We start from the raw sequence: 25,036 nt of genomic DNA, 5'->3' as shown, positions 1-25,036 counted from the left end.
GGCGGAATGCACTCGGAAGGGCACCCACTTCCACAAGAAATGTTAATTTGTTCTGCAAAGTCCATCATTTATGTCCAAATACGTCCGTTTTGTTGACCCATCCAGAACACTTTACAATGCCATGTGGCGTGGACGCAAATCCATAGACGAAATGGTCAAAGTTCCATTACCGTTTGTAGAAACACGTCAAACGATGTTTACAATCAATCCTTTAGGGTATTTTTTAACGTAAAATTGCGATAATTTTACACCCGGGCAATAGGTATTCATCCCAGAAGAAAAATAAAAAACAACGAAGTCACGTGCACACGCGCGTCATAAGACACCTGTCCTCAGACTGGCCAGTGATTGACTGAGCCACAATTGTCTGCCCGGTAACAGGTGACGGATGAAACCAGCTCCTAAAGATTGTTGACAGCCAATGGAAGAGTTAGGAGGTGCAACGTAAATCCTATGTCACTGTAGTTTGTCAAGGGATTCAAAAGAAAAACTACATTTCTAATTTCTCCCACTTCCTGATTCAATTCTTCTCAGGTTTCTTGCCTGCCATATGAGTTCTGTTATACTCACAGACACCATTCAAACAATTTTAGAAACGTCAGAGTGTTTTCTATCCAAATCTACTAATAATATGCATATTCTATTTTCTGGGCCAGAGTAGTAACCTGTTTAAATTGGGTACGTTTTTCTTCCGGCCGTGAAAATACTGCCCCCTAGCCCCAACAGGTTTTAAGGGTTAAGTTTAGGCACTCATTCCAAATGGTTAAGATAAGGGTTAAGGTCTGGGATAAGGTTAACACCCCAAATAAAAAACAACAGTGTCCACGACTATGATAAAGAGCGCAACCTTTTAATCCAGAGTCATGGGATTACCCGAATGAGTCGTTAGTTGTGGAATTATGCCCATCCACCACCCCCGTCCACAACACCCTAGCAAAACCCAAGCCTATTTGATGGTAATAGTGCTCACTGTTGCCACTGGTGGCCGGTTTTGAAGGCATTTCCCCATGTCTTCAAGATAGACATCCAATTTTGACATCAATCTTGAACGACCTGGCTGATTACCACAGAAACAGGCTGAACTGGGACCCAAACCACACTCTATGCACCCGGCTACCCAAGACATGCACACAAATAGACACACACACCCCACTCTCCCCTGTGTCCTTGGTGCGCTGGCCCATAGTTAGCCTATGCATGCTGCCAATCCAGCCTAGAGCATAGAAATAGACTTCCATCACCCACCCATTGACTTACAGTACATGGGTATAACACGTTCTAGGAATTCTATTTCTATGGGCTGGAGGCCCCAGAGACTCGGGGTTTGTCTGAAATGGCACCCTGTTCCCTACATAGTGCCCTGGGGCCTGGTCAAAAGTAACACACTAGACTAGCCTATAAAGTGAATAGGGTGCTATTTCAGACGCAGACTCAGTCAGTGTTTTAATGAGGAAGCCTTTGCTAACTGCTTAACTGCCGTGTCTCTGCCTCTCTCCACACTGACCAGAGGAGATGTGTGGGCCTCTCGTTGTCGCGGCCCGGCTAATTGCTGCTCAACAACGTCTCTTGCTGTCCCGTCTCATCGATTAAAGGCCCTCCGTAGGGAAACCTGGAGGCACCTAAAGACAAACAAACCTGAACGGCCAATCGATAAGAGTGAATGTGAGCGTTACCAGTCAGCCAAAGGCTCTGTACGTGTGTGTGTGTTTTGTGTGTGGGGTGGGGTCGGGGGGGGGGGGGGTTGTGTGTAATTCTCCAGTGCTTCCTGTGTTCTCCTATGGGATCTTTACCCAACACTACTCCACTCACTAACGTGTTTTCTGCCTCTGCATTTTGATGCAATTTTGATTAGGCCCTTATCACAGATCTCAGAACAGGCTTCACACAGCTATAATTCTAAATCCCCTTGACTTGTACGCCATAGATAGTTTATGGCCTCAATATGAAAAACATATTAAGATAATCTATCAAAATTAAGAAAGTTTCACACTCCATGTATAAACTCCCAGCAATTTAATAGGTATTTACCTAATAAATTGCTGGGAGTTTATACATGGAGTGTGCGACTTTCTTTATTTTGATAGTTTCGCCGTCAGTCAGCACCTCCACCCAAACAATTTTTTCTGGGTGTGCACCAGCTCATGTTTTTTAATTTCATATTGAGGCCACCAGTTGCCTATAAAGGTTCATATTTAAAGCTGGAATCCATACTTGGGGAAACTGCCAACAAGCTCTGACAGTCTCACTGCAGAACGAGACGTTTCTGCCAACATCACATTTTTAAGTTGTTTCAAACATCAAATTCAGAAGGTTAATAAGGGTTAAGGTTTTTGATATGTTAAAACAATGTTAAAACATTACGTTTAAGCACTCATTTAAAATGGTTACGGTAAGGGATAAGATGTGTCCGCCACTGGGATCGAACACCCGTAACCCGTAACGCGTCAAACACAAGCATACATCCTTTTACGACATTATAACCACAAAGAAGTTACTTCAAACAGCTAACACTGTTTTCTTTTCATCTGACGTCATTGAAAGTCATTGCATGCGCAATAGAAGAACAGTGTACCGTATTTTTTTCCCCTCACCATTCTGAATGCTCCTGTCCTCCATTTCATCAACAAAACAAAAACAATAACAAATGCGCTAGGGCGAACAGTGGCGTTGTTTCACCGTAAGTGGATTTCAGCTTAAAAATAGACCCTTTTTTATACACTTTAAAAAAAAAACAGATATCGGACCATTTTCTAATCCACTGACTATGACATTGTCTGCTGCAGCCTATATGGCCACTCTGTATCTCTGCTTGAAGTGTTTTCTCTGTTCCTATGTGACTCGTCCTGCCACAGTGTCATCTCTCCCCCCACTCTCTCCCGGCACATATTTGCTTTTGTTCTTGTCTCCCTGCCTAGCTGACTCACAATGATGATCTTGACCAAGCCGGAAAAGGTCAAGGTTAGCCAACAAATTGCCTCAAAGCAATCAGCCCTATCGGTCTCTCTGCTAACACACCATTTGCTCTCTCTCTCTCTCTCTCTCTCTCTCTCTCTGTTTACCCACGCGACTCGTGTCAGGGGGTCCGCCCACTTTGAAGTCGTACCTCTAAAGTGGGGGCTCTGCGAGAGCCGGGGACATCAAAGCGACCGTGGTCCACGTGGTGGTGACATTTCGGCGGCAGCGTGACCCAGTGGGGTGTAGCAGGGATTGGGACGATGTGGCTCAGCTGTCCTTTAAGACCCCTGGCTACTCCAGGGCTGTGGGGTGTTTGCCTCTACTCTACACAGGATTGGCTTTCATTACATGAAACAGGATCCCCCCCCCTTACCCCTCGGCAAACAATAGAGGCACCACCGTGCTCTGGAGTTCATACAATCTACTGTAACCAGACCTTCTGTGGACACACATGCTCCAAACACACACACATGGTCGCGGGTGCCTGTACACACGCATGCACACACGTTAAACACACAGACACAGAGATGGACGGACAGACAGACACACACACAGACACTCACACACAAAGAGAAAGTGTGTGAAAGGGTAGCTAGGGGTGCCCTTGTCACCTGGCCTTTCCTGTCAAGTATGGTGCGAGTTCATCACAACACAAGTCATTCTGCTGCTATGCCTACTTCAATACATTGTAACATACCCAATATCAAAGCATGTAATCCACACAGGTTCAGTAGCTGAAGGAATGTATTTATGTGTGTAGGCTGGTGTAGCTGTTTTGGGGAGTATAGGCTTGTTATTAATGTGTCGGTCCACAGGATACCACATGTAGGGGTGTCATGATCTCCCCAACAGCTGTCTTCAGCTGTGGCTGGTATTATAAACACCTTCTAAAGCCAGGCTTGGTTAGAAGGATTGGCCCTGGATATTGTGTGAGTCCAAGGACAAACAAAACGAAAGGGCATAAGATGAGGAAAGACCATGACTGTGTTCTATTACAATGTAGAGGATGAACTAGGGGAGATCCCCTTGCATTGGTTCACTCACATTCAGTCCCTGGTGACCATGTAGATGTGTGTGTCTGTGTGTGCAGCGCTGTTTCTGCTGAATCAACATGTTTCCAGGAATGCTAGCTGTTAGAAAGCCATCTCGCACATGTTGATGGAAATGTGTGTGTGTGTGTGCGTTGTCTCAGGTGGAGATCGAGAAGCTCGACTACCACCACTACCTCCCTTTGTTCTTCGACGGGCTGTGTGAGACTGTGCACCCCTATGAGTTCTTCGCCCGCCAGGGGGTCCACGACATGCTCGAGCACGGGGGCACCAAGATCCTGCCCGTCATCCCCCAACTCATCATCCCCATCAAAAGTGAGTAGCAAAACGTTATTGAAACGTCACAAAAACACTGCCGTAGCGTTATTACAGCACAAATACTACTGTTAACTCAACCACAACACTTATCATCATCCTTTTCAAGAGTGAGTGGCCCCAAACATTACAGAAACATCACAGGAACAGTGTCACAACATTATCAGACCATAAACACGACTCTTTCATACAACCACAACCCTCTCACAGCGAATCTAGGCCAAATCTCCTATAACAAAATTATAAAGAGATAATTTACTGACATGTGGCCAGACAATGGATAAATCCCCAATGCCCTATTCTTCAGCCACTAGTTGTTGCCATCCACACAGTGAGGATCTCAGTGAAAAGCCCACATATGGCCCCTTGCATCTTCCAGACCTATTATTATTAGACAGCAGGGCTAAGTGTTCTTGTTTTGCAGTTAGTGGATGAGACCCAGTCATAAGGCAAGGCTGCTAAGCTGCCATGAATATGGGGACACGCTACATTTAAATGTGCTTTGCCTCTATGACTCTGGCGAGTCCGGCAGGACAACACCTCATTGGTTTGGTAACGTCTGCTTCCAACTCACACCCTCAAACAGGTAGATCCCCTGAACAAAGCTCACCCTCCAGATGCCAATCACCTGAATTCTAATCACCAGTTCACACACCTGTGTGTCATTATCACACACTATTTAGTTCAGTTCTTTCACCGCATCACTGTGAGTTATTGTTTGTTTTGAGGCACACGTCTTTCTGAGCTCTGTTTTCCCCGTGATTTACTCCTCCCGTGTATGGTAGTTTTTGCCTGCCTCACTAACGACGCCTTTTGCCTATTCCCTGCCTGTACTCTAGCCTATCGGATTTCCTGTTATCTACCTATTGCCTGATCTCCCGGACTACGTTACTAGCCTTTTCCCTGCCTGTACTGTTGCCTTGTTGGACCCCCTGTGTATGACCTTCTGCCTGCCCCTGGAACCAGCTACCTGCCTCCTCTTGTGGTCCTTTGCAATAAACACCCGCTGCGTCCTGCGCTTGAAACCAGCACTCTGTCTCCCCTCATGTTCATTACAGGTTTGTCCTGAAATCACAGGCACAGTTGGCAGGCCGCAGGCTAGTTGGTCACGTCCAGGAGTGAGCGAGGACTAGCAAAAATAGCTTCAACATTTAGACAGGGATGAAACGATGAACACACAGGCTTCTAAGTTGTTATATGTAGAAAAATATATAATGTATGATTCCATATGCTCGCATGCTCTCACTCTCTCACATCAACACACACACACACAAACATACGCTAACTTTCCACACACTGAGAGGGTTTGTTTTGCACTGGAGCCAACTGTGTCAGTTTCAAAGTGGGAGATTTTAAGCGGCGCCCAGTGAGTGAGTTTGAGCAGTTGGCCGTGTGTGTGTGTGTGTGTGTGAGTGCGTGTGTGTGTGTGTGTGTGTGTGTGTGTGTGTGTGTGTGTGTGTGTGTGTGTGTGTGTGTGTGTGTGTGTGTGTGTGTGTGTGTGTGTGTGTGTGCGTGCGCTCAGTGTTTCAGCGCCTGCTGAGGCAGAGGGGTGGAACGACCAACATGAGGCAAGGCCGCTGGAGACATGAAGACATGCTGACAGGTTGACCCTGGCAATAGAGTACCCCCCCCCACACACACACACACACACACTGCTTACTGAGTCGCAACAGAGGACGGACAGAGCATGGCCCAGTGCACATCATAACACCAAGACACAACGGTGTGTATGTGGGTGTGTGTGTGTGTGTGTGTGTGTGTGTGTGTGTGTGTGTGTGTGTGTGTGTGTGTGTGTGTGTGTGTGTGTGTGTACATGTGTTTTGGTTTTTGTTTATGTGACTTTTTGTTGTTTACTTGATTTACACTAGAATTCCCATTTTTCAATTTATTCACATAGTTTGTTTAATTTACCAATTGATTTCATTTGAGAAAGTCTGATTGCTGTCTGGTCGTGCATTCAGCTGTTTCACAACACTCTAAAACCTAATGGCTGCATATCGATATATGATTTTTAGACTATCGACAACTCATGAATGTGATGAATGTGTTTTATAAATAAAAGACAGCTGACATTGTGTTTTTGACTGAGACGATTATTGCTTTGATGCCTCGTCTTCAAAATTTGTCCTTGGTGGTACTAGGCCTATACTGCTTAGATCTGTATCCTCTCATACACGTGTTCAAGCACACACACACACACACACACACACACACACACACACACACACACACCTCATACCCAAGTCCACGTAGCCACTATGTCCACTCATGCATACTGACTCCCTCATATAGTAGCTACAAATTCCTAAGACCCAAAGGTGAACCAGTCCTTATGAAAACGCACATCTAGCTGTGATAATGGAATTTTAAATGGCCTGCTTGTTATTAGCTTCTTGGTTTATTAAAATCAGGCCCATTTTGGCCTGCCGTGCGTCAAACCCGCCGGCCCATGTCTGTGTTGCAGATTAATTACTTTTCAATAGAACTCCAAGGAAGGAGGGAAAAATAAGTGCAGGCTGCAATCTGAAAGGCAGAAAGTTCTCTCTGACTGACGTTAATATAGAAGCCTCCATCTGGCTGGCGCCGACGGGCTGTTATCTTGCGACTGGCTAAATCACGTTGTTGGACTCTGTGAATTTTGATGATCATGAGTCATGACTTCAGGTCACCCGATGAGAATACGCAATGGGCTGTGCCGTCGTCATAGACCTTTACTCTGAAACTGAACTCAGGTCAATGTGGATTGCGCTCGCCTCCTTGCACCCACCTGTCACAGAGGCTACATTAGGCTAGAACAGGGTTCCTCAACAGGGTTTCCCAAACTTGGGGGGGCAAATCACCTTGTTCCGCAAGTTTTCTTAGCAAAATAATAAGGGAAGGGGATTCCTAGTTAATTGCACAACAATGCATTCAACTGAATTGTGTCTTCCGCATTTAACCCAACCCCTCTGAATCAGAGAGGTGTGGATGGCTGCCTTAATCGACATCCACGTCTTCGGCACCCGGGGAACAGTGAAGTTAACTGCCTTGCTCAGGGGCAGAACGACAGATTTTTACTTTGTCAGCTCAAGGGATTTGATCCAGCACACTTTCGGTTACTGGCTAAACTCTCATACCCACTAGGCTACCTGCCGCCAATTGTGGATTAAATTGATTGAGATTTCTTGTCACTGGCCTACACATAATACATTCCTTAATGTCAAAGTAGAATTTTTTTTAAAGCTGAAATATCTTGAGTCAATAAGTATTCAATCCCTTTGTTATGTCAAGCCTAAATAAGTTCAGGAGTAAAAATGTGCTTAACAAGTCACATAATAAGTTGCCTGGACTCACTCTGTGTGCAATAATAGTGTTTAACATGATTTTTGAATGACTACCTCATCTCTGTACCCCACACATACAATTATCTGTAAGGTCCCTCAGTCGAGTAGTGAATTTCAAACACAGATTCAACCACAAAGATCAGGGGGATTTTCCAATGCCTCGCAAAAAAGGGCACATATTGGTGTGTGTATATATATATATATATATATAAAGAGACATTGAATATCCCTTTGAGCATGGTGAAGTTATTCATTACACTTTGGATGGTGTATCAATACACCCAGTCACTACAAATATACAGGCATCCTTTCTAAATGAGTTGCCGGAGAGGAAGGGAACCACTCAGAGATTTCACAATGAGGCCAAGGGTGACTTTAAAACAGTTATAGAGTTTAATGGCTATGATAGGAGAAAACTGGATCAACAACATTGTAGTTATTCCACAATACTAACCTAATTGACAGAGTAAAAAGAAGGAAGTCTGTACAGAATAAAAATATTCCAAAACATGCATCCTGTTTGCAACAAGGCACTAAAGTAACACTACAAAGAAATTGGCAAAGCAATTCACTTTTTGTCCTGAATGCAAAGTGTTATGTTTGGTGAAAATACAATACAACACATTACTGAGTAAGACTCCATACTGTCAAGCATAGTGGTGGCTGCATCATGTTATGGGTTTGCTTGTAATTGTTAAGGACTGAGGAGTTTTTCAGGATAAAAAAAATCTACTGAATGGAGCTAAGCACAGGCAAACTCCTAGAGGGGAACCTGGTTCAGTCTGCTTTCCACCAGACACTGGGAGATGAATTCCCCTTTCAGCAGGACAATAACCTAAAACAAGGCTGGAGTCTACACTGGAGTTGCTTACCAAGAAGACAGTGAATGTTCCTGAGTGGCCGAGTTACACTTTTGACTTAAATATACTTGTAAATCTATGGCAAGACCTGAAAAATTTTGTCTAGCAATGATCAACAACCAATTTTACAGAGCTTGACGATTTTTGAAAAGAATAATGGGCAAATGTTGCACAATTCAGGTTTGGAAAGCTCTTCGAAACCTAGAAATACTTACATCTGTAATTGCTGCCAAAGGTGATTCTAACATGTATTGACTCATGGGGCTAATTTTCAAATCAAGATATATTAGAATTTTCCTCCACTTTGACATTAGAGAATTCTGTGTAGATTGTTGACAAAAATGACAATTAAATCAATTTTAATCCCACTTTGTAACACGTGGAAAAAGTCTAGGGGTGTGAATACTTTATGAAGGCACTATATATGTAATTGTAAACAAATGTAAGCAAGGTTTGAAATTATGTTTTAGTTAATATATTATATTTGTTTGGGCTTCTTGCGGACAATTTGCCTCCTACAAATTATTAGTAATTATATGTTTTGCCCCCTGACCATCCGTTCAAGAAAAAATAAGCCCACGGCTGAATCGAGTTGATAATCCCTGAGATAGTGTAACGGCCGTCGTTCAAATGAGACCAAGGTGCAGCGGAGGATGTGTTCATCTTACAAGATTTTAATAACCGAATGAACACTATACAAAAAGAACCAAAAAACGACCAGCAACAGTTCTGTCAGGAACAAACTAAACAGAAAACATTCACCCACAAACCCCAAAGGAAAAACAGGCTGCCTATGTATGACTCTCAATCAGCAACAACGATCTACACCTGTTCCTGATTGAGAGCCATACACAGCCGAAACAAAGAAAACCACCAACATAGAAAAAGAAACCTAGAACGCCCACCCATGTCACACCCTGGCCTAACCAAAAATAGAGAACAAAAAACCCTCTCTATGGCCAGGGCGTTACAGATAGAATGATTGAGAAAAGGTTGAGTATTATGATGTGAGTTATGAGGTGTTGCTTTTGCAACCTTGATAGGCTTCAATCATGGCACAGGAGGGATTCTTTTTAGCACTTTGAGCCCAGATTTTCATGTAAAATAACCCAGACAAACTATAACATTGTCATTCCAACACTACCTTTTTCAATCGGAGGAAATAAATTATGAGAAAATTATACTGATATGCTGTCATAAGCATTTCCTACCCTCTTTAAATAAGGAACAAAATTCTCAGCCACGTCTCCATTGAGCCTCCACAGATTGGCGTAACATTTGTTCTCTCTACGAGACCAAAATTAAATTTTCATTACAAGGAGATCCCCGGCTTAGGCAAGAGAACATTTCGCAGTGATCTGAAAAGTCTATTTATATTACAACAAACTCGATTGACTAAAATCTTCAAAATGCCACTCACCTGTGACATTTGGGGGTGATGAGAATACAAGGCTGTGCTTAAGTTTTTGGGAACGGAATATCTAATCGACGCGGCTTGAATAGATGATTACTTTATTCATATCCGATGTGATGCTGATTGTACCAAACGTTAATACATCCGACTCAGATTCTCCCCCTTTTGTGAGAGGCGAGAGCCTGGATGAATAATTGAACAGTCCCACGGTCCAAATGTCACAGCTAGGGAAAATTGTTTGCGCTTGTGGTAATTAGAATTTCATTATTTGTTATGTGCGTTTGAAATCCCTGTCAGTCCAGATTCAACCTTATTACCGTGATGGCAGATAGCTCTCCCCGTGTGTGAAGGAACAGGAGAAAGATCCTAGAATGGATACACTCATACTGCATTGTCTGTAACACTAATACACGCAGTCACACACACGCATGCACGTATACCCACACATGCACGTAAACACACACACACACATTGAATGTATAAAATATGAAGGCTTTGAATGAAAGATGATAGGACCATCCATTCTTCATGTTCACATCCTGTCACACAGAGCATGTGTATAAATGACACCCCTGGGTTTGACGACACAATGTCCCTGTAATGGAATGTTAGCGGTGTGTGTATGAGTGTGTCATCGGTGTCTGTGGATTACACATTCTCTGTCTCTGACTGAGAGTGGGTTTGACATGAATATCACTTGTTTGTGATTGTGTGCGTGTGTGTGTGTGTGTGTGTGTGTGTGTGTGTGTGTGTGTGTGTGTGTGTGTGTGTGTGTGTGTGTGTGTGTGTGTGTGTGTGTGTGTACGCATCACCTCTCCAGAGCTGTTTTCCCCCTCTCATGTCAACCTGTCAGGCCTGTCTCGGTGCAGTGCAGTATGGCTGGAAGGGAGGCTGTGTCTGCGTGTGTGTGTGTGACAGCCATGCATTTGAATATGAGCTGTTTTAACACTCAGGCCACAGGTGACGCCGCATGCTGCTCCCTAAGTGTACTAACTGTCATACTACCCAGTTTATGGTTCCTGACCCCCCCCCTCGCTCTCCCTCGCCCCCTCCTTCGCCTGCTAACATAATTCATTCTCGCCCTCTATGTCAGACATGTGTTTTCCCTCAGATAGCTTAGCTTCTCCCTTTTATTATTCAAGATTTGTTTTTGCATGAATAGTTATAACTCCTTTTAGTTCTGTTTATGACAATATCCACTTAAGGGGACTAAGAGCTATTGGGACTGTCCTATAGCTGCTTCAGCGGCTTTGAAGAAAAATGTTTGAACGGTTAGATTGTGTTTATCTTGGTTTTAATGGGCGATCTGCAGTTGCTACATCCATTTTAGGACTTAGAAATGTATGCATATTGATATACAGTGCATTCGGAAAGTATTCAGACCCCTTGAATTTTATAACATTTTGTTACGTTACAGCCTTAATCTAAAATGGATTCAATCGTTTTTTCCCCTCGTCAATCTACACAGGTTTTCATGAAGGATCGCTCTGTACTTTGCTCTGTTTGCCTTTCCCTTGATCCTGACTAGTCTCCCAGTCCCTGCCACTGAAAAACATCCCCACAGCATGATGCTGCCACCACCATCCTTCACCGTAGGGATGATGCCAGGTTTCCTCCGGACGTGACGCTTGGCATTCAGGACAAAGAGTTCAATCTTGGTTTCATCAGGCCAGATAATCTTGTTTCTCATTGTCTGAGAGTCTTTAGGTGCCTTTTGGCAAACTCCAAGGCTGTCATGTGCCTTTTACTGAGGAATTGCTTCTGTCTGGTCACTCTACCATAATAGTCTGATTGGTGGAGTGCTGCAGAGATGGTTGTCCTTCTGGAAGGTTCTCCCATTTCCACAGACGGACTCTGGAGCTCTGTCAGAGTGACCATCGGGTTCTTGGTCACCTCCCTGACCAAGATAGATGGCCACTGTGTTCTTGGGAACCTTCAATGCTGCAGACATTTTTTGGTACCCTTCCCCAGATCTGTGCCTTGACACAATCCTTTCTCGGAGCTCTACGGACAATTCCTTCGATCTCATGGCTTATTGTTGAGATTTCTAGCTCACTCAGGAAAATAAAAATAAAAAAATATATTTATTATTTACATTATTATTATATTACTTGAATAATATATCTGAATAATATATTGTCATTACTTGTTTGTTGTATTTCAGGTTTATGACCTGTGGTCATTTGATTTAATATAAAATTAAGGACAAAACACGAGTCATGACATTGTGTGCTTCCTGGTGAGCCTTTTCGGAGGGCTAAATAACAAAAATCCGAACACTTATGTAGATAGGTGTGTGCCTTTCCAAATCAAGTCCAATCAATTGAATATACAACAGGTGGACTCCAATCGAGTTGTAGAAACATCTCAAGGATGATCAATAGAAACAGGATGCACCTGAGCTAAATTTCGAGTCTCATAGCAAAGGGTCTGAAAACGTTTTTATTTGTAATTAATGTGCCCATAAAAAATAAACCTGTTTTCGCTTTTTCATTATGGGGTAGATCATGAGGATTCTTTTTATTCATCCGTTTTAAGATAAGGCTGTAACATAACAAAATGTGGAAAAATTCAAGGGGTCTGAATACTTTCCAGATGCACTGTATACCAATTGATTCCTGAAGAACTTAAATTGCCCCTTTAAAGGCCCAGTGCAGTCAAAAACATGATTTGTGTGTGTTTTATATGTATTTACACAATGAGGTTTAGGGATGTAACGATTCATTGATCTGCATCGGCCCCCGATTTAAATGTTTCAAATACGCCTCCACTGATCCGCGGACCCCAAACCAGAAAAATCGATTAAAACATTACGTATCACGGATTCTCCCCCCCAAAAATTATCATATTACTTTATTTCTACCTTACGAAAATACTTCATATTTTGTGTCACGTCCTGACCAGCAGAGGGCGTAATTGTGTTAGTCTTGGTCAGGATGTGGCAGGTGGTTTGTGTTTGTTAAATGTTGTGTTGGTGATTGGGACTTCCAATTGAAGGCAGGTGTGTTGAGTTGCCTTTGATTGGAAGTCCTATATAGGTGTGTGTGTTTTTCTTTGGGGTTGTGGGTGGTTGTCCTTGCACTGCATTGTATGTACCTGCAAGACTGTTGCTGTTGTAAGTACTGTTTATTGTTGTTTTCAAGTGGATGCTTTACGTGTTTTATTTAATAAACATGAGTGTCCACAATCCCGCTGCGCCTTGGTCCTCTTCTCTCCATGACAACTATTGTGACATTTTGTGACAACTGATGTCGACTTTCGGTGTCGAACTAGAAGCATGTAACTGTGTTGACAGACATTGATCTACAGGTCATGTTGCATGCCGAACAACCCTAGGGAATATCAGTAGCCTAGTCAAACTGCACACTGTGCCTAGGTTCGCATGTTGACCAATGCCAGTTAGACGGCCTTGTTCCTCATATTGCACATCTGCGTTCAAATATTAAAATGGCTCATTTGGTTGTTTGTTATCAATGCGCTGTTCAACAATTGTATTTTACCGGAATAAAAGTAAGCTACCGGAGACAACTCTCATCTTGCTATACCTGCTGAACGGGGCTTACAATAGATTTTATTTGGATTGTTCAGGCTCACCATCAGCAACAGTTTTGATAGTTTCGCTTTAAACAATTGGTGTATATGGTCATTTTTAGATTTACAGGGTAAAGTTAATGTTTTCATAACGATGAATCACTTGTGCGAGGCGCACTGCATGGCTAAAGTGGGTGGAGAAAAGAAGCTCACTAAACTTCCAAACGGTCAAAATTTGTGCTTTACACTGAGTGTACAAAACATTAGGAACCCCTTCCTAATAATGAGTTGCACCCTTATTTGCCCTCGGAACAGCCTCAATTTGTCTGGGCATGGACTCTTCAAGGTGTCGAAAGCGTTCCACAGGGATGCTGTCCCATGTTGACTCTAATGCTTCCCACAGTTGTGTCAAGGTGCCTGGCACCTACTACCATACCCCGTTCAAGGGCGCTTAAATATTTTGTCTTGCCCGTTTACCCTCTGAATGGTACACATATACAATCCATGTGTCAATTGTCTCAAGACTTAAAAATCCTTCTTTAACCTGTCTCCTCCCCTTCATCTACACTGATTGAAGTGGATTTAACAAGTGACATCAATAAGGGATCATAGCTTTCACCTGGATTCACCTGGTCAGTCAGTGTATACTTGGCTATGTCATCTCTAATTTGTAAACGATAAATATTGATACATTACTATCTCAAAAAACTGAATCTGCAACAATGACAAGTTAATTAGTGGGTGATGTATATTTCAGAACCAAAGTGGGGGGACAAAAAGCATTCCACTTTGTGGTAGGTGGTAGATGCCTAGTCTCCCTTATTGCTCAGATCAGGTGCCTACATAGTATACACCATAGAAATGCACACATACATAGTATTCAACACACACATACACACACACACACACACACACACACACACACACACACAAGTCGCCTCAGACAGATCCAGCTCAGAGAGGTCCAGCTTTTGAGCTCCACCAGCAAGCGATTTTAAGAATGGAAAATGAATTTGCTTATGCAACTTATGTTAGTGCATCGAATCGTATCGCATCGAAACGAATCGCATCAGATCGTTTCAAATAAAACGTATCGTTCCTGCATCATATCATAACCCATGTATCAAGATACCTATCAAATCCTCTTGAAAGGGAAAGATGCACATCCCTAATGAGGTTGGAATAATAGCTACATTCTTGCATGAGAAATTGCTCTTTGCTAAGAAGCATTTTTTTTCTTGTTGACCATTTTTATTGAGAACAATCACAGTAAGGTACTTACTTAATTGTTACCCAGAAATGATTTGATATGGATAAGAATTGCTGCATTGGACCTTTAAAGCTTATTGTAATGAGCCAGAAAAACAACAACAGGTACACAACAGCAGGGTTCTGTGGAAGTCTATTGGTTTGTTAGAGTCCAAGATTAAGGGATTGTTCAAAAGGAGGAAAACATATGTAAGGAGTCACCTGAGAAGTGCCACACACACCTCTCTTCCCACCCATTTGCCCACTAACACCCACACAGTGGGAGATGGAGTTAAGTGCAGCTGTCGGCCAAATTGCCCGTGATTGTCTCTCACTTATTCCTTCCTGTCTCTGTGGTGCCTTTTGAAATCTCTGATTGCAGCCAGTCATTTCAAGTCAAAGGCTGGCACCAAAAACCATTGATTTCAGTGGAGGTAGTGTGAATGCCACGTGACCTCATTCTGTCTTTTCTGCTAAATGTGCTAAATGCTCACAATAGGGGGGCTGAATTGTTAATTCTCACTCACACACCTCCCTAGGGAACGCCTCTATGAAAACAAGCACACACACACACACACACACACAACCCCCTCTCCCAGACCTGTAACCCCTGACCTCTATCCTGTGTGCACTCCATAGAAATAGAATCACTAGTTTAGCCATCGCCATTCAAATCAATGTATAGATCTGGGTGGACGGCGGCCATATTGAATGTACCAATAACTATGATAATGAACTCATTCTATTTCTATGGTGCCCATAACCATGTAAATCAATGTATGGTTATGAGTCAATGGCGGCCATATTGAGTGTACCCATAACAATAATAACATTCTATTTCTTTGGTGGCCTTCCTCTCTGTCTCACAGATGCCTTGAATACACGAAACAGGCAAGTGATCTGCACCACGCTGAAGGTGCTGCAGCACCTGGTTGTGTCTGGAGAAATGGTGGGAGAGGCCCTGGTACCCTACTACAGACAGATCCTGCCCATCCTCAACATCTTCAAGAACATGAACAGTGAGTCACTTACATTATAGATCTAGCCTATACTGTGTGTCTGGCAGTATGTGTATTGTGGTGAATTTGAGGGGTATTCCGAGCGGGATTTAAACACGCGACCCTGCAACAGCTACGCTACCTAAGCCATTACGCCATCACCAAAAATGCTGAACCACTTGGTGAGGTTGCTGGTGTTGTGCTACGGATGCTACGGTATGTTTGCGAGTGCTAGCTTACTATCGCGAAAGCGCAGAGTCAGTACAGTATGTACAGTACAGTATGTAGCATATGTCTTTGACTGATGGCCACAGCGATACTGTTCATGTTTACTAGGCTATATGGTGAAAGGACAGTTTGAATGGCGGATGTGGTATCTTTAATTTATATTTTTTAATTTTTTAGGGGGTAGATCAGCTTTACTATTGCAGATAGATTGTAGGTTCCATCAATGTAATTGTCTACATCGTTTCCAATCCCCCATATATATTTGTAAATATATACAGTACCATTCAAAAGTTTGGACACACCCACTCATTCGAGGGTTTTTCTTTATTTTTACTATTTTCTACATTGTAGAATAATAGTGAAGACATCAAAACTATGAAATAACACATATGGAATCATGTAGTAACCAAAAAAGTGTTAAACAAATGTGTCATCAAGGCAAAGGGTGGCTACTTGGAAGAATCTCTTCAAAGTATATTGATTTGTTTATGGACGAGCTCCGGCTCCCGTCCATTTCCAGGAATCAAAGGCTTGATGTTAGAGAGCTGTCACTATTAACATGTTAATGGACAGTTTTTTTTTTGTGTGCATGCACGTCTGTGTGCTCACTATTACTCGCTATAAAAGCTTATTTTTGTCCATACATCCCCTGAATGTCCCATATCCCATCAAGGTTGAACTTGAGTCGTGCTCATCCCCTTTCATCTAACTAGATGCATCACTTTTCCTTTTCCCATCAATGTATTGGCTTTAGACTAGAGGACAACCAACGTCCTTCTGATCCCCAAGCCTCCACCCCTATCCTACGTGACACACAGCGTCTCCAGATTGGCATTCGATAGGCATGGCTCTTTGTGTGGCGCTGTCAAGCCTCAAAGCGTCGACACGGCCCCATTCACAGCCGGACGGTGAGAGACAGACAGCCAGCTCGACTCAGACAATCCCCAAAACGCCAGTCATTCACCGGCGTCAGTGGAATGTGAAAGAAGATTGGCATTGTGAATCAATCACTTAAACACAGGGCTTAAACAGGGCCTGAACACAGGGCTTTAGTCTATTAATCAATATCCAATTTGAATCTCTTGTCTCTTTAATTTGGTTACATTATCTCATTGCCATTTTAGCATCAGGGGAGGAGAGAAAAAAAAGGAGAGACGGGGAGAAAAAGATAGAAAGAAAGACAAAAGGGAGGATAGAAAATGGTGTCTTATTAGCACTGGGGCCTTATGCAAATCTCCTCTGTAAATTAGCTGTCAAATCAATCCCTAAACCGTTTTGGAGCGGGTGTATTTCGGGCGCAGCGGTTGGGCTGGCGAGCCCCACTAGGAATAGTTTATCTCTGCCTGATAGCTGCCCTGCTGCCTGGGTTGGCTGCTGCCTCGGTCTGTTCTGGTCTGGTCTGGCATTCATTATTCCATCCCCAGCCCCCTATCACCTGGTTCGGCTGGTCCCTGCTCCTCCTGCTCCCTGCCCAGCCCGCTGGCTGGCTGCTGGGGTCTGACCTCTAACAGGGGGCCAGTGCACACACACTGGCAACCAGGCCTCGAATTTCCCGGTGGCATCCACGACCATGGTCGTGGATGCCCCCTTGTGTGGCCGTAATGCCCCATAAAAAAAAAAGCCTTGCGGCCATGGTGGCCATTATGCCCTTGGGCTGAACATAATAATTATAATTCCCTTCTCCCGGCTGCCACTCGCCATGTTCCCGAAGACACCTCTCATTCACATGGCTCTATCAGATATCTCAATTCCTTATATGCCAATGCCCGTCACTTGATCGGGTCACAGCTACGAAGTACAAGTGAAGACAGACACATCAGGATTCTTATCGAATTCCGAGGCATCTATATTCTATTGGTCAGCTTGTCGTTCTGTGCCAGAAAGAAATATTCGAACTAGACTCTGGGACCGTGAGACAATAGATTGAAATTCGTACAACCACTGTACATCAAACAAACATTTAAAAGCAATGAGGCTGATGCAACAGATCAGAACGTTTAGCTTAAAATGTTGATAAACTATTGCTTCTTCACATTATATGCGCAGTAGGTTATACACGCAAATGTTCCAAAATGCAATTAGCTGGAAAACACCATTCTCAAAAGCCCACTGCAATTGTGAGCGGTTTCATTTGATAGAGATTCAAATATCCTTTAGAAATGTAGAAAGAGAGAAGATCTAAAGATTGTCACGGTTGTCGTAGGAATGAGCGGACCAAAGTGCAGCGTGTGTCGTTCCACATTTTATTTATACTGTGAAACTATGCAATACATAAATAAAGAAAGGTGAAACAGACACTACTCAAAACTAATCTCCCACAAACCCAGGTGGGAAAAAACCCTACTTAAGTATGATCTCCAATTAGAGACTACGAGAACCAGCTGCCTCTAATTGGAGATCATCCCAAACAAAACCAACATAGAAATACAAAACTAGAACATGAACATAGAAATACAAACATAGAAAAACAATCCCTGTCACGCCCTGACCTACTCTACCATAGAAAATAACATCTTACTATGGTCAGGACGTGACAAAGATGTAACTACTGTTGCATGTGTTGCTAATATGACTAGAATTGTGCTGGACAACGGCTGCTGGACAATGAAAGAAAATTATTTGAAAACCAATAGAACATGAGAGAAATAGCCTACTGGTTTCAATGGCATTTTGTGTAGGCCAGTGACAACAAATCTCAATTTAATCCATTTTAAATTCAGGCTGTAGCACAACCAAATGTCGAAAAAGTTGAGGGGTGTTTATAAAATAATTCCTTCGACATTCCAATGTTTGGAGTTTGGCTAATCTACTTCGAAACCTGGTAAGACATGCCCCATTGTCACGTGTGCTCCCTCTCCAGCCTCTAGGTCACCAGGCTGCTCGTTATGGTGCACAACTGTCACCATCTTTACGCGCATCAGCGCATAACGACATTCACCTGGACTCCATCGCCTCCTTGATTACCTGCCCTATAGTCACTCCCTTTGGTTCCTTCCCCAGGCGTCATTGTTTCTGTTCCAGTGTCAAGTCTGTGCGTTGTTTGTGTGTCTTGTTTTGTATTTAGTTGCATTTATTTATTTAAATACTTGCTTTCCAACTCTCAGCGCACATGTTACACCCATGAAATGACAAAAAAACATCCAGGTTTTAAACAATGACATTTGTGGTTAAACAGTTTCAAAATGTTGACTGCCTCCACTCAGATTGCAAGGCGTATAATGTGGCGGTGCACAACTGGCACTGGCCTTTCTCCTAACGAACAGTACCTGAAGTATGTCAACAGAATCAAGCCTTTAGATGTTAATATTAACTATCCTACATTATATTTGTCAAACATTACTGGCGTTCAATTCAATTAAAATTTTATTGGTCACATACACGTGTTTAGCATATGTTATTGCGGGTGTAGCGGAATGCTTGCGTTAAGCCTAGATATATGTAATTTAAAGTTTGGCTACATTTTCTGTTTTCTCCCTCACGTTAGCATTGGTGTGGACATGTGAGGCTATTAGCCAATACGCAGATACTGTATCACCTACATATGACTGTCAAATAATTTATTTACATTTACATACACTTATGTTTCTCTTAACAGAATAGCTAGTGTTTTTTGGTTTTCAAATGAATTTAATTGGCTATTTTGATAAAGGCCTTGGTGCCCTAGCAGATGGTCTTCGTGCCCTGGCAGATTGGGCACCTCTTGAAGTCCACATGGTCTTGCCCCTAGAATCTCGAAATTCCAGGCTTGCTGGCAACCCATTAACGCTTGTCATAGGCCTCCGTTTTAGGGAATCCAGGCAGCGTCCCAAATGGTACTGTATGAGGATTTTACCAGATCAACACTGGAGATTGCTTCCACTCTATTAGAAAAACAAGTGCATAACCTGTCAAGGTGGTGATGAGCACTTGATGGGTTGTATACACACCCTGTAGCGTTTCCTACCGGACCAGTGTTGGTGACCACTGCGTTAGAATATTGTTGTTGATGTACTGAACACTGTACACATTAACAAGCCTCACGATGAGCACAAGACATTGAAAAGATGTTGAAAATAGTTATTTTTGGTTGAAAGGATGTTGAAAATACCTTTTTAAGGTGCTCACTGGGCTACTTCTATGAAGTTTGATGCAATGGTACAGTCATCTTTTCATGAACCCCTATCACTATCTCAATACTCAAAGGTCTGAATTGGAAATGTATGAATCACTCTCTATGCACTACTTAAGCCTATTACTTTGCAGTTTGTACTTTGATGTTTCAAGTTCACTGTCATCTATTCAAGTCTTTCCTTTATGCGGCATAGTTTTATTTTTGATTCATCAAAGTCTATCCATTATCTAATGTGTTTCCCACCTTCGGCTTGCTTTGTCACGCACATAATTCAATCATTCTGAACAAAAATGCAACGATCCACAAGATAGAAGCTACATTAATCAAACGCATTGCACAGATTCTACAGAACACAAAACACAAAAGACTTCAGTCTGTGGTTGACTGGTAACCTCTTTCCCACAACACTCCCACACCATAACTCACTACTACTGGGCCTAACCCCCCATTCCAGCAGTAGCATCCCCTCCCCCCTCGCTCATCTCCCCAGCCAGCCACAACAGAGCCCAGTGTCCGCAGCTGGAGTCTCGACAGAGCGACGGTGGGTGGGATAGGGTAAGGGAAAGGGCGAGGGGGGACGTTTGGGTGTGGGGAGAGTACGCCAATGGCTCCATGAAAGGACATCTTGTGTCCCCCATGTGCAGCTGTTGGCTGCTGTGGTGGTGGTGGGCGAGAGGCGAGAGAGTGCCACCGCCAACATTCTGTCTCTGACTCCTCTCTCAGTGTCTCACCACACTGTCCCCTTTATTAGGGCTGCCAGCCCCCCGGCCACAAGTCTCCTCTTTGTGTGGTCCCCCCAGCTATCTAACACAGCAGAGCTCTGTTTCCATGTCCCTCTCTGCCCTTCCTCCCGGTCCCTGTCCATACACTTCAAAAGACAGAGCTTTGGGTTTGGGTTGAGGTAGGCCTAAGTCCTCCCTGGCATCTCCCTGGGCAGCCCCGTTGGGGTCTTTAGGTGTCCTTTGACTACCAGGTCACCCTATCTCACTCTTGGGAATGTGCATGGTCTTGGCCTGTGGCTGTGAGAGTGGACCGGATGCTATATAAAGAAGGAATTTATGCATGTCTCCATTCTCAGATACGCAATATAACTAGGCTTGTGTTTGACTTGCTGCAAGCAGCCATTGCAGCTGACACTGTAATGTTTCAAAGGGAAGTTAACAATGATGAGTTATTATGGCGGAGATGATGCATTATAATACTTGATGCAGCACTTTGTTTTCTGAATCAGCTCTGTTGGTGTGTGTGTGTGTGTGTGTGTGTGTGTGTGTGTGTGTGTGTGTGTGTGTGTGTGTGTGTGTGTGTGTGTGTCTGATGACGGGGTTTCAGATAGTGCAGAAAATCACAGATGCAATTTGCACGGCTCTCTTGTTTGCTTGCTGTGATGAATCTCATCCCTAATGGGATGCAACAAACATTCCTTATGAGAGAGCAATGTAGTCCGTCATCCAGCAAATTCCTCTCTTTTCAGGAACAGCAGTTGTTTACAGCGCCTTCAGAAAGTATTGGCACCCCTTAACTTTTTCAACACTTTGTTGTGTTACAGCCTGAATTTAAAATGGATTAAATTGAGATTGTTTTGTCACTGGCCTACGCACAATACCCCATAATGTCAATGCGGAATCATTTTTTTCTAAATGTTTTAAAAGCTGAAATGTCTGGAGTCAGTAAGTGTTCAATCACTTTTATGGCAAACCTAAATAAGTTCAAGAGTAAAAATTGGATTAACAAGTCACATAATAAGTTGCATGGACTCACTATGTGTGCAATAATCATGTTTAACATGAGTGATGATTAAATTGAAAATTAGGGTGTAGAAATGTTATGCTCTTAGTGTAACCTTTATTTAACTAGGCAAGTCAGTTAAGAACAAATTCTTAATTTACAGGGACAACCTACTCCTTCCTCCCCATCGGGGAATTGAACCCTGGTCTCCTGTGTGCCTGCACGACACAGGGATTCTTTAGTTAAATAGCCCAGTACTTTACTCCCGACCTTCACGTTAGACAGCGACAGATTTTCATTCCATCCTAATGGAAACCCAGAGGGTTTTTCATTTTTCTTGGAATAGAAACCCCATAATATGAATCAAATTAATTAATCAAGTACCAGTCAAAAGTTTGGACACACCTACTCATTCCAGGGTTTTCTATATTGTAGAATAATAGTGAAGACATCACATCTATGAAATAACACACATGGAATCAGTTGAGAACAAATTCTTATTTACAAGGACAGCCCACTCCCTCCTCCCCATCGGGAATTGAACCCCGGTCTCCCTCGTGCCTACATTCTCTAGTACAGCCACTATTGAAGGCTGTCAAATGCTTCTCAAAGATGCCCTCTGGTGGTCAAACTAACACTAACTTGCATTAATGGTACCAGTGGTTCACACTTAAATAACGTGCCATAGAATTCTGCGTCACCATGCAAGCTGCGCCGCATTAAGCTCCAACTTTTAAAGGACGAACCACTGTAGCTGCATTTGCATTTGTTAACGCTGTTTTGGATACATCCATAGCAATGAGCCAATGATGTGCGATTTCGACCTGGCATAGAAAATGTGCTCTCTCGTCAGGACACTGTTCAGAGGAGCTAGGCAACTACACAGCTAACGCAGCTGGTAAGACAGCAAACTTTCTGCATTTCATGTCGTTTGACCTCTTTTTCTATTGACATTCCTTTGTATATATCCATACAAATGATGCTGATTCATTCTCAATAGGACAGTAGAAATCGAATTTAAATATTGAAACAATGTTGCAAATGTCTACAGACAGACACAACCTTTTTCCAAACCCCTGTTGTTGCAAACCAAATGGTAGGCTAGAAGCAAGGAGGAATATTGTCTTGATGCTTTTTATAGTGGAGATCAAGTTAATGAATTGCCTGGCTGGGCTGATGGGACACTGGATGCACAGGAACTTCTCAGGTTTAACAGAAATCAAGATGGCCATTTTTGTGTCATAGGCTTACTCGCGCTAAACAGTTTTTTAGTGTGGCTTTGAACGCCTCGCAACCAATCACAATGCTTGTTTTGACCAACCCGTTGTAGAATAAATATTTCTGTATTTAATTCTGTATTAACATTTCTAAAAACATGTTTTCACTTTATTATAATGGGGTATTGTCTGTAGATGGGCAGTTAAAATTTGTTTTTATCAATTTTGAATTCAGGCTGTAACACAACAAAATGTTGAAAAAGTCAAGGGGTATTTGGATACTTTCTGAAATCACTGTAGAGTTCTTTCAAGAGAGAGAGTTAGAAATATAATTACTAGAATGGGCATCCCTATTCAGGTCAATGAGTCCATAATGGGTGGATTTTATATCTATGGTCGGAAAACTCTGTTAGCTATTTACAAACTTCTATCTACACTGAACAAAAATATAAACACAACATGTAAAGTGTTGGTCCCATGTTTCATGAGCTGAAATGAAAGATCCCAGAAATGTTCCATACACACAAAAAGCTTATTTCTCTCAAATGCTGTGCACAAATTTGTTTACATCCCTGTTAGTGACCATTTATCCTTTGCCAAAATAATCCATCCACCTGACAGGTGTGGCATATCAAAAAGATGATTAAACAGAATGATCATTACACGGTTGCACCTTGTGCTGGGGATAATAAAAGGCTATTCTAAAATGTGAAATTTTGTCACAAATTTTGAGGGAGCATGCAATTGGAATCCTGACTGCAGAAATGTCCATCAGAACTGTTGACAGAGAATGTCATTTTCATTTCTCTACCATAAGCCGCCTCCAACTTCGCTTTAGAGAATTTGGCAATACGTCCAACTGGCCTCACAACCAAAGACCACGAATATGGTGTTGTGAGGACGAGCGGTTTGCTGATGTCACCGTTGTGAACAGAGTGCCCTATGGTGGCGGTGGGGTTATGGTATGGGCAGGCATAAGCCACGGATAATGAACACAATTGCATTTTATCAATGGCAATTTGAATGCACAGAAATACTGTGATGAGATCCTGAGGCCCATTGTGTTACCCATTTTTTCTTTAAGATATCTGTGACCGACAGATGCATATCTGTATTCCCAGTCATGTGAAATCCATAGATTAGGGCCTAATCAATTTATTTTAATTTCCTAAACTGTAACTCAGTAAACTCAGTAAAATCTTTGAAACTGTTGCGTTTATATTTTTGTTCAGTAAAGTTGAAGAGATTTGACTTCTTTGAAGTGCCAACCCTTGAAGCTTCTTTTCAAGTGAGAGCTTCTTTTAAAGTGGCATATTTTCGGTCCAACTTTGATGAAGTGATCAGGTGATGAGGTCAAGGGCCAATCACAGGTGGGAACCCTGGCATAGCTCCTCCCTCCGACACGTCATTTAGTGCAGGTGTGGGAAGCTTTACACAGATTCTCCAGGCACCTCGATCTATCAGCCACACCGATGTCAGAAATAGCAGCACCAACACTTCCTGTCACTGATAAGCGAGCCAATCTAAGTGAGCCTCCATAGATTCTTCTTCAGCAGCTACACCAGGCATTTTACAATTTCTATCCATCCCAACCCACAGACACAGACTCCAGTTCAAAGTCTAGTTTTGAATTACAGTGCATTCGGAAAGTATTCTAACCCCTTGACTTTTTCCACATTTTGTTTCCTTACAACCTTATTCTCAAATGGATTAAATAGTTTTTTCCCTCATCAATATACACCCAATACCCCATAATGACAAAGCAAAAACAGGTTTTTCGAATTTTTTGCAAATGTATAAAAAGTAAAAAACTGAAATATGACTTTCACATAAGTATTTAGACCCTTTACTCAGTCCTCTGTTGAAGCACCTTTTGCAGCGATTACAGCCTCGAGTCTTCTTCAGTATGACGCAACAAGCTTGGCACACCTGTATTTGGGGAGTTTCTCCCATTCTTCTCTGCAGATCCTCTCAAGCTCTGTCAGGTTGGATGGGGAGCGTCGCTGCACAGCTATTATCAGGTCTCTCCAGAGATGTTCTGGCTCTGGCTGGGCCACTCAAG

The 25,036-nt window shown here is 42.8% G+C and overlaps 1 protein-coding gene across 1 annotated transcript in view; it reads left to right on the top strand.

Annotated features, from left to right (window-relative positions):
• The window catches only part of pacrg (parkin coregulated), a 277,008-nt gene that overhangs the window by 122,203 nt on the left and 129,769 nt on the right, over positions 1-25,036 (top strand). The window contains 2 exon segments of the mRNA NM_001141061.1: positions 4,148-4,319; positions 15,565-15,714. Coding sequence (NP_001134533.1) covers positions 4,148-4,319; positions 15,565-15,714 — 322 coding nt within the window.

The sequence above is a fragment of the Salmo salar genome, chromosome ssa09, assembly GCF_905237065.1.
Source record: "Salmo salar chromosome ssa09, Ssal_v3.1, whole genome shotgun sequence".
NCBI lineage: Eukaryota > Metazoa > Chordata > Actinopteri > Salmoniformes > Salmonidae > Salmo > Salmo salar.
Note: the sequence above shows the minus strand (reverse complement) of the source record. Positions and strands in the feature narration are given on the sequence as shown.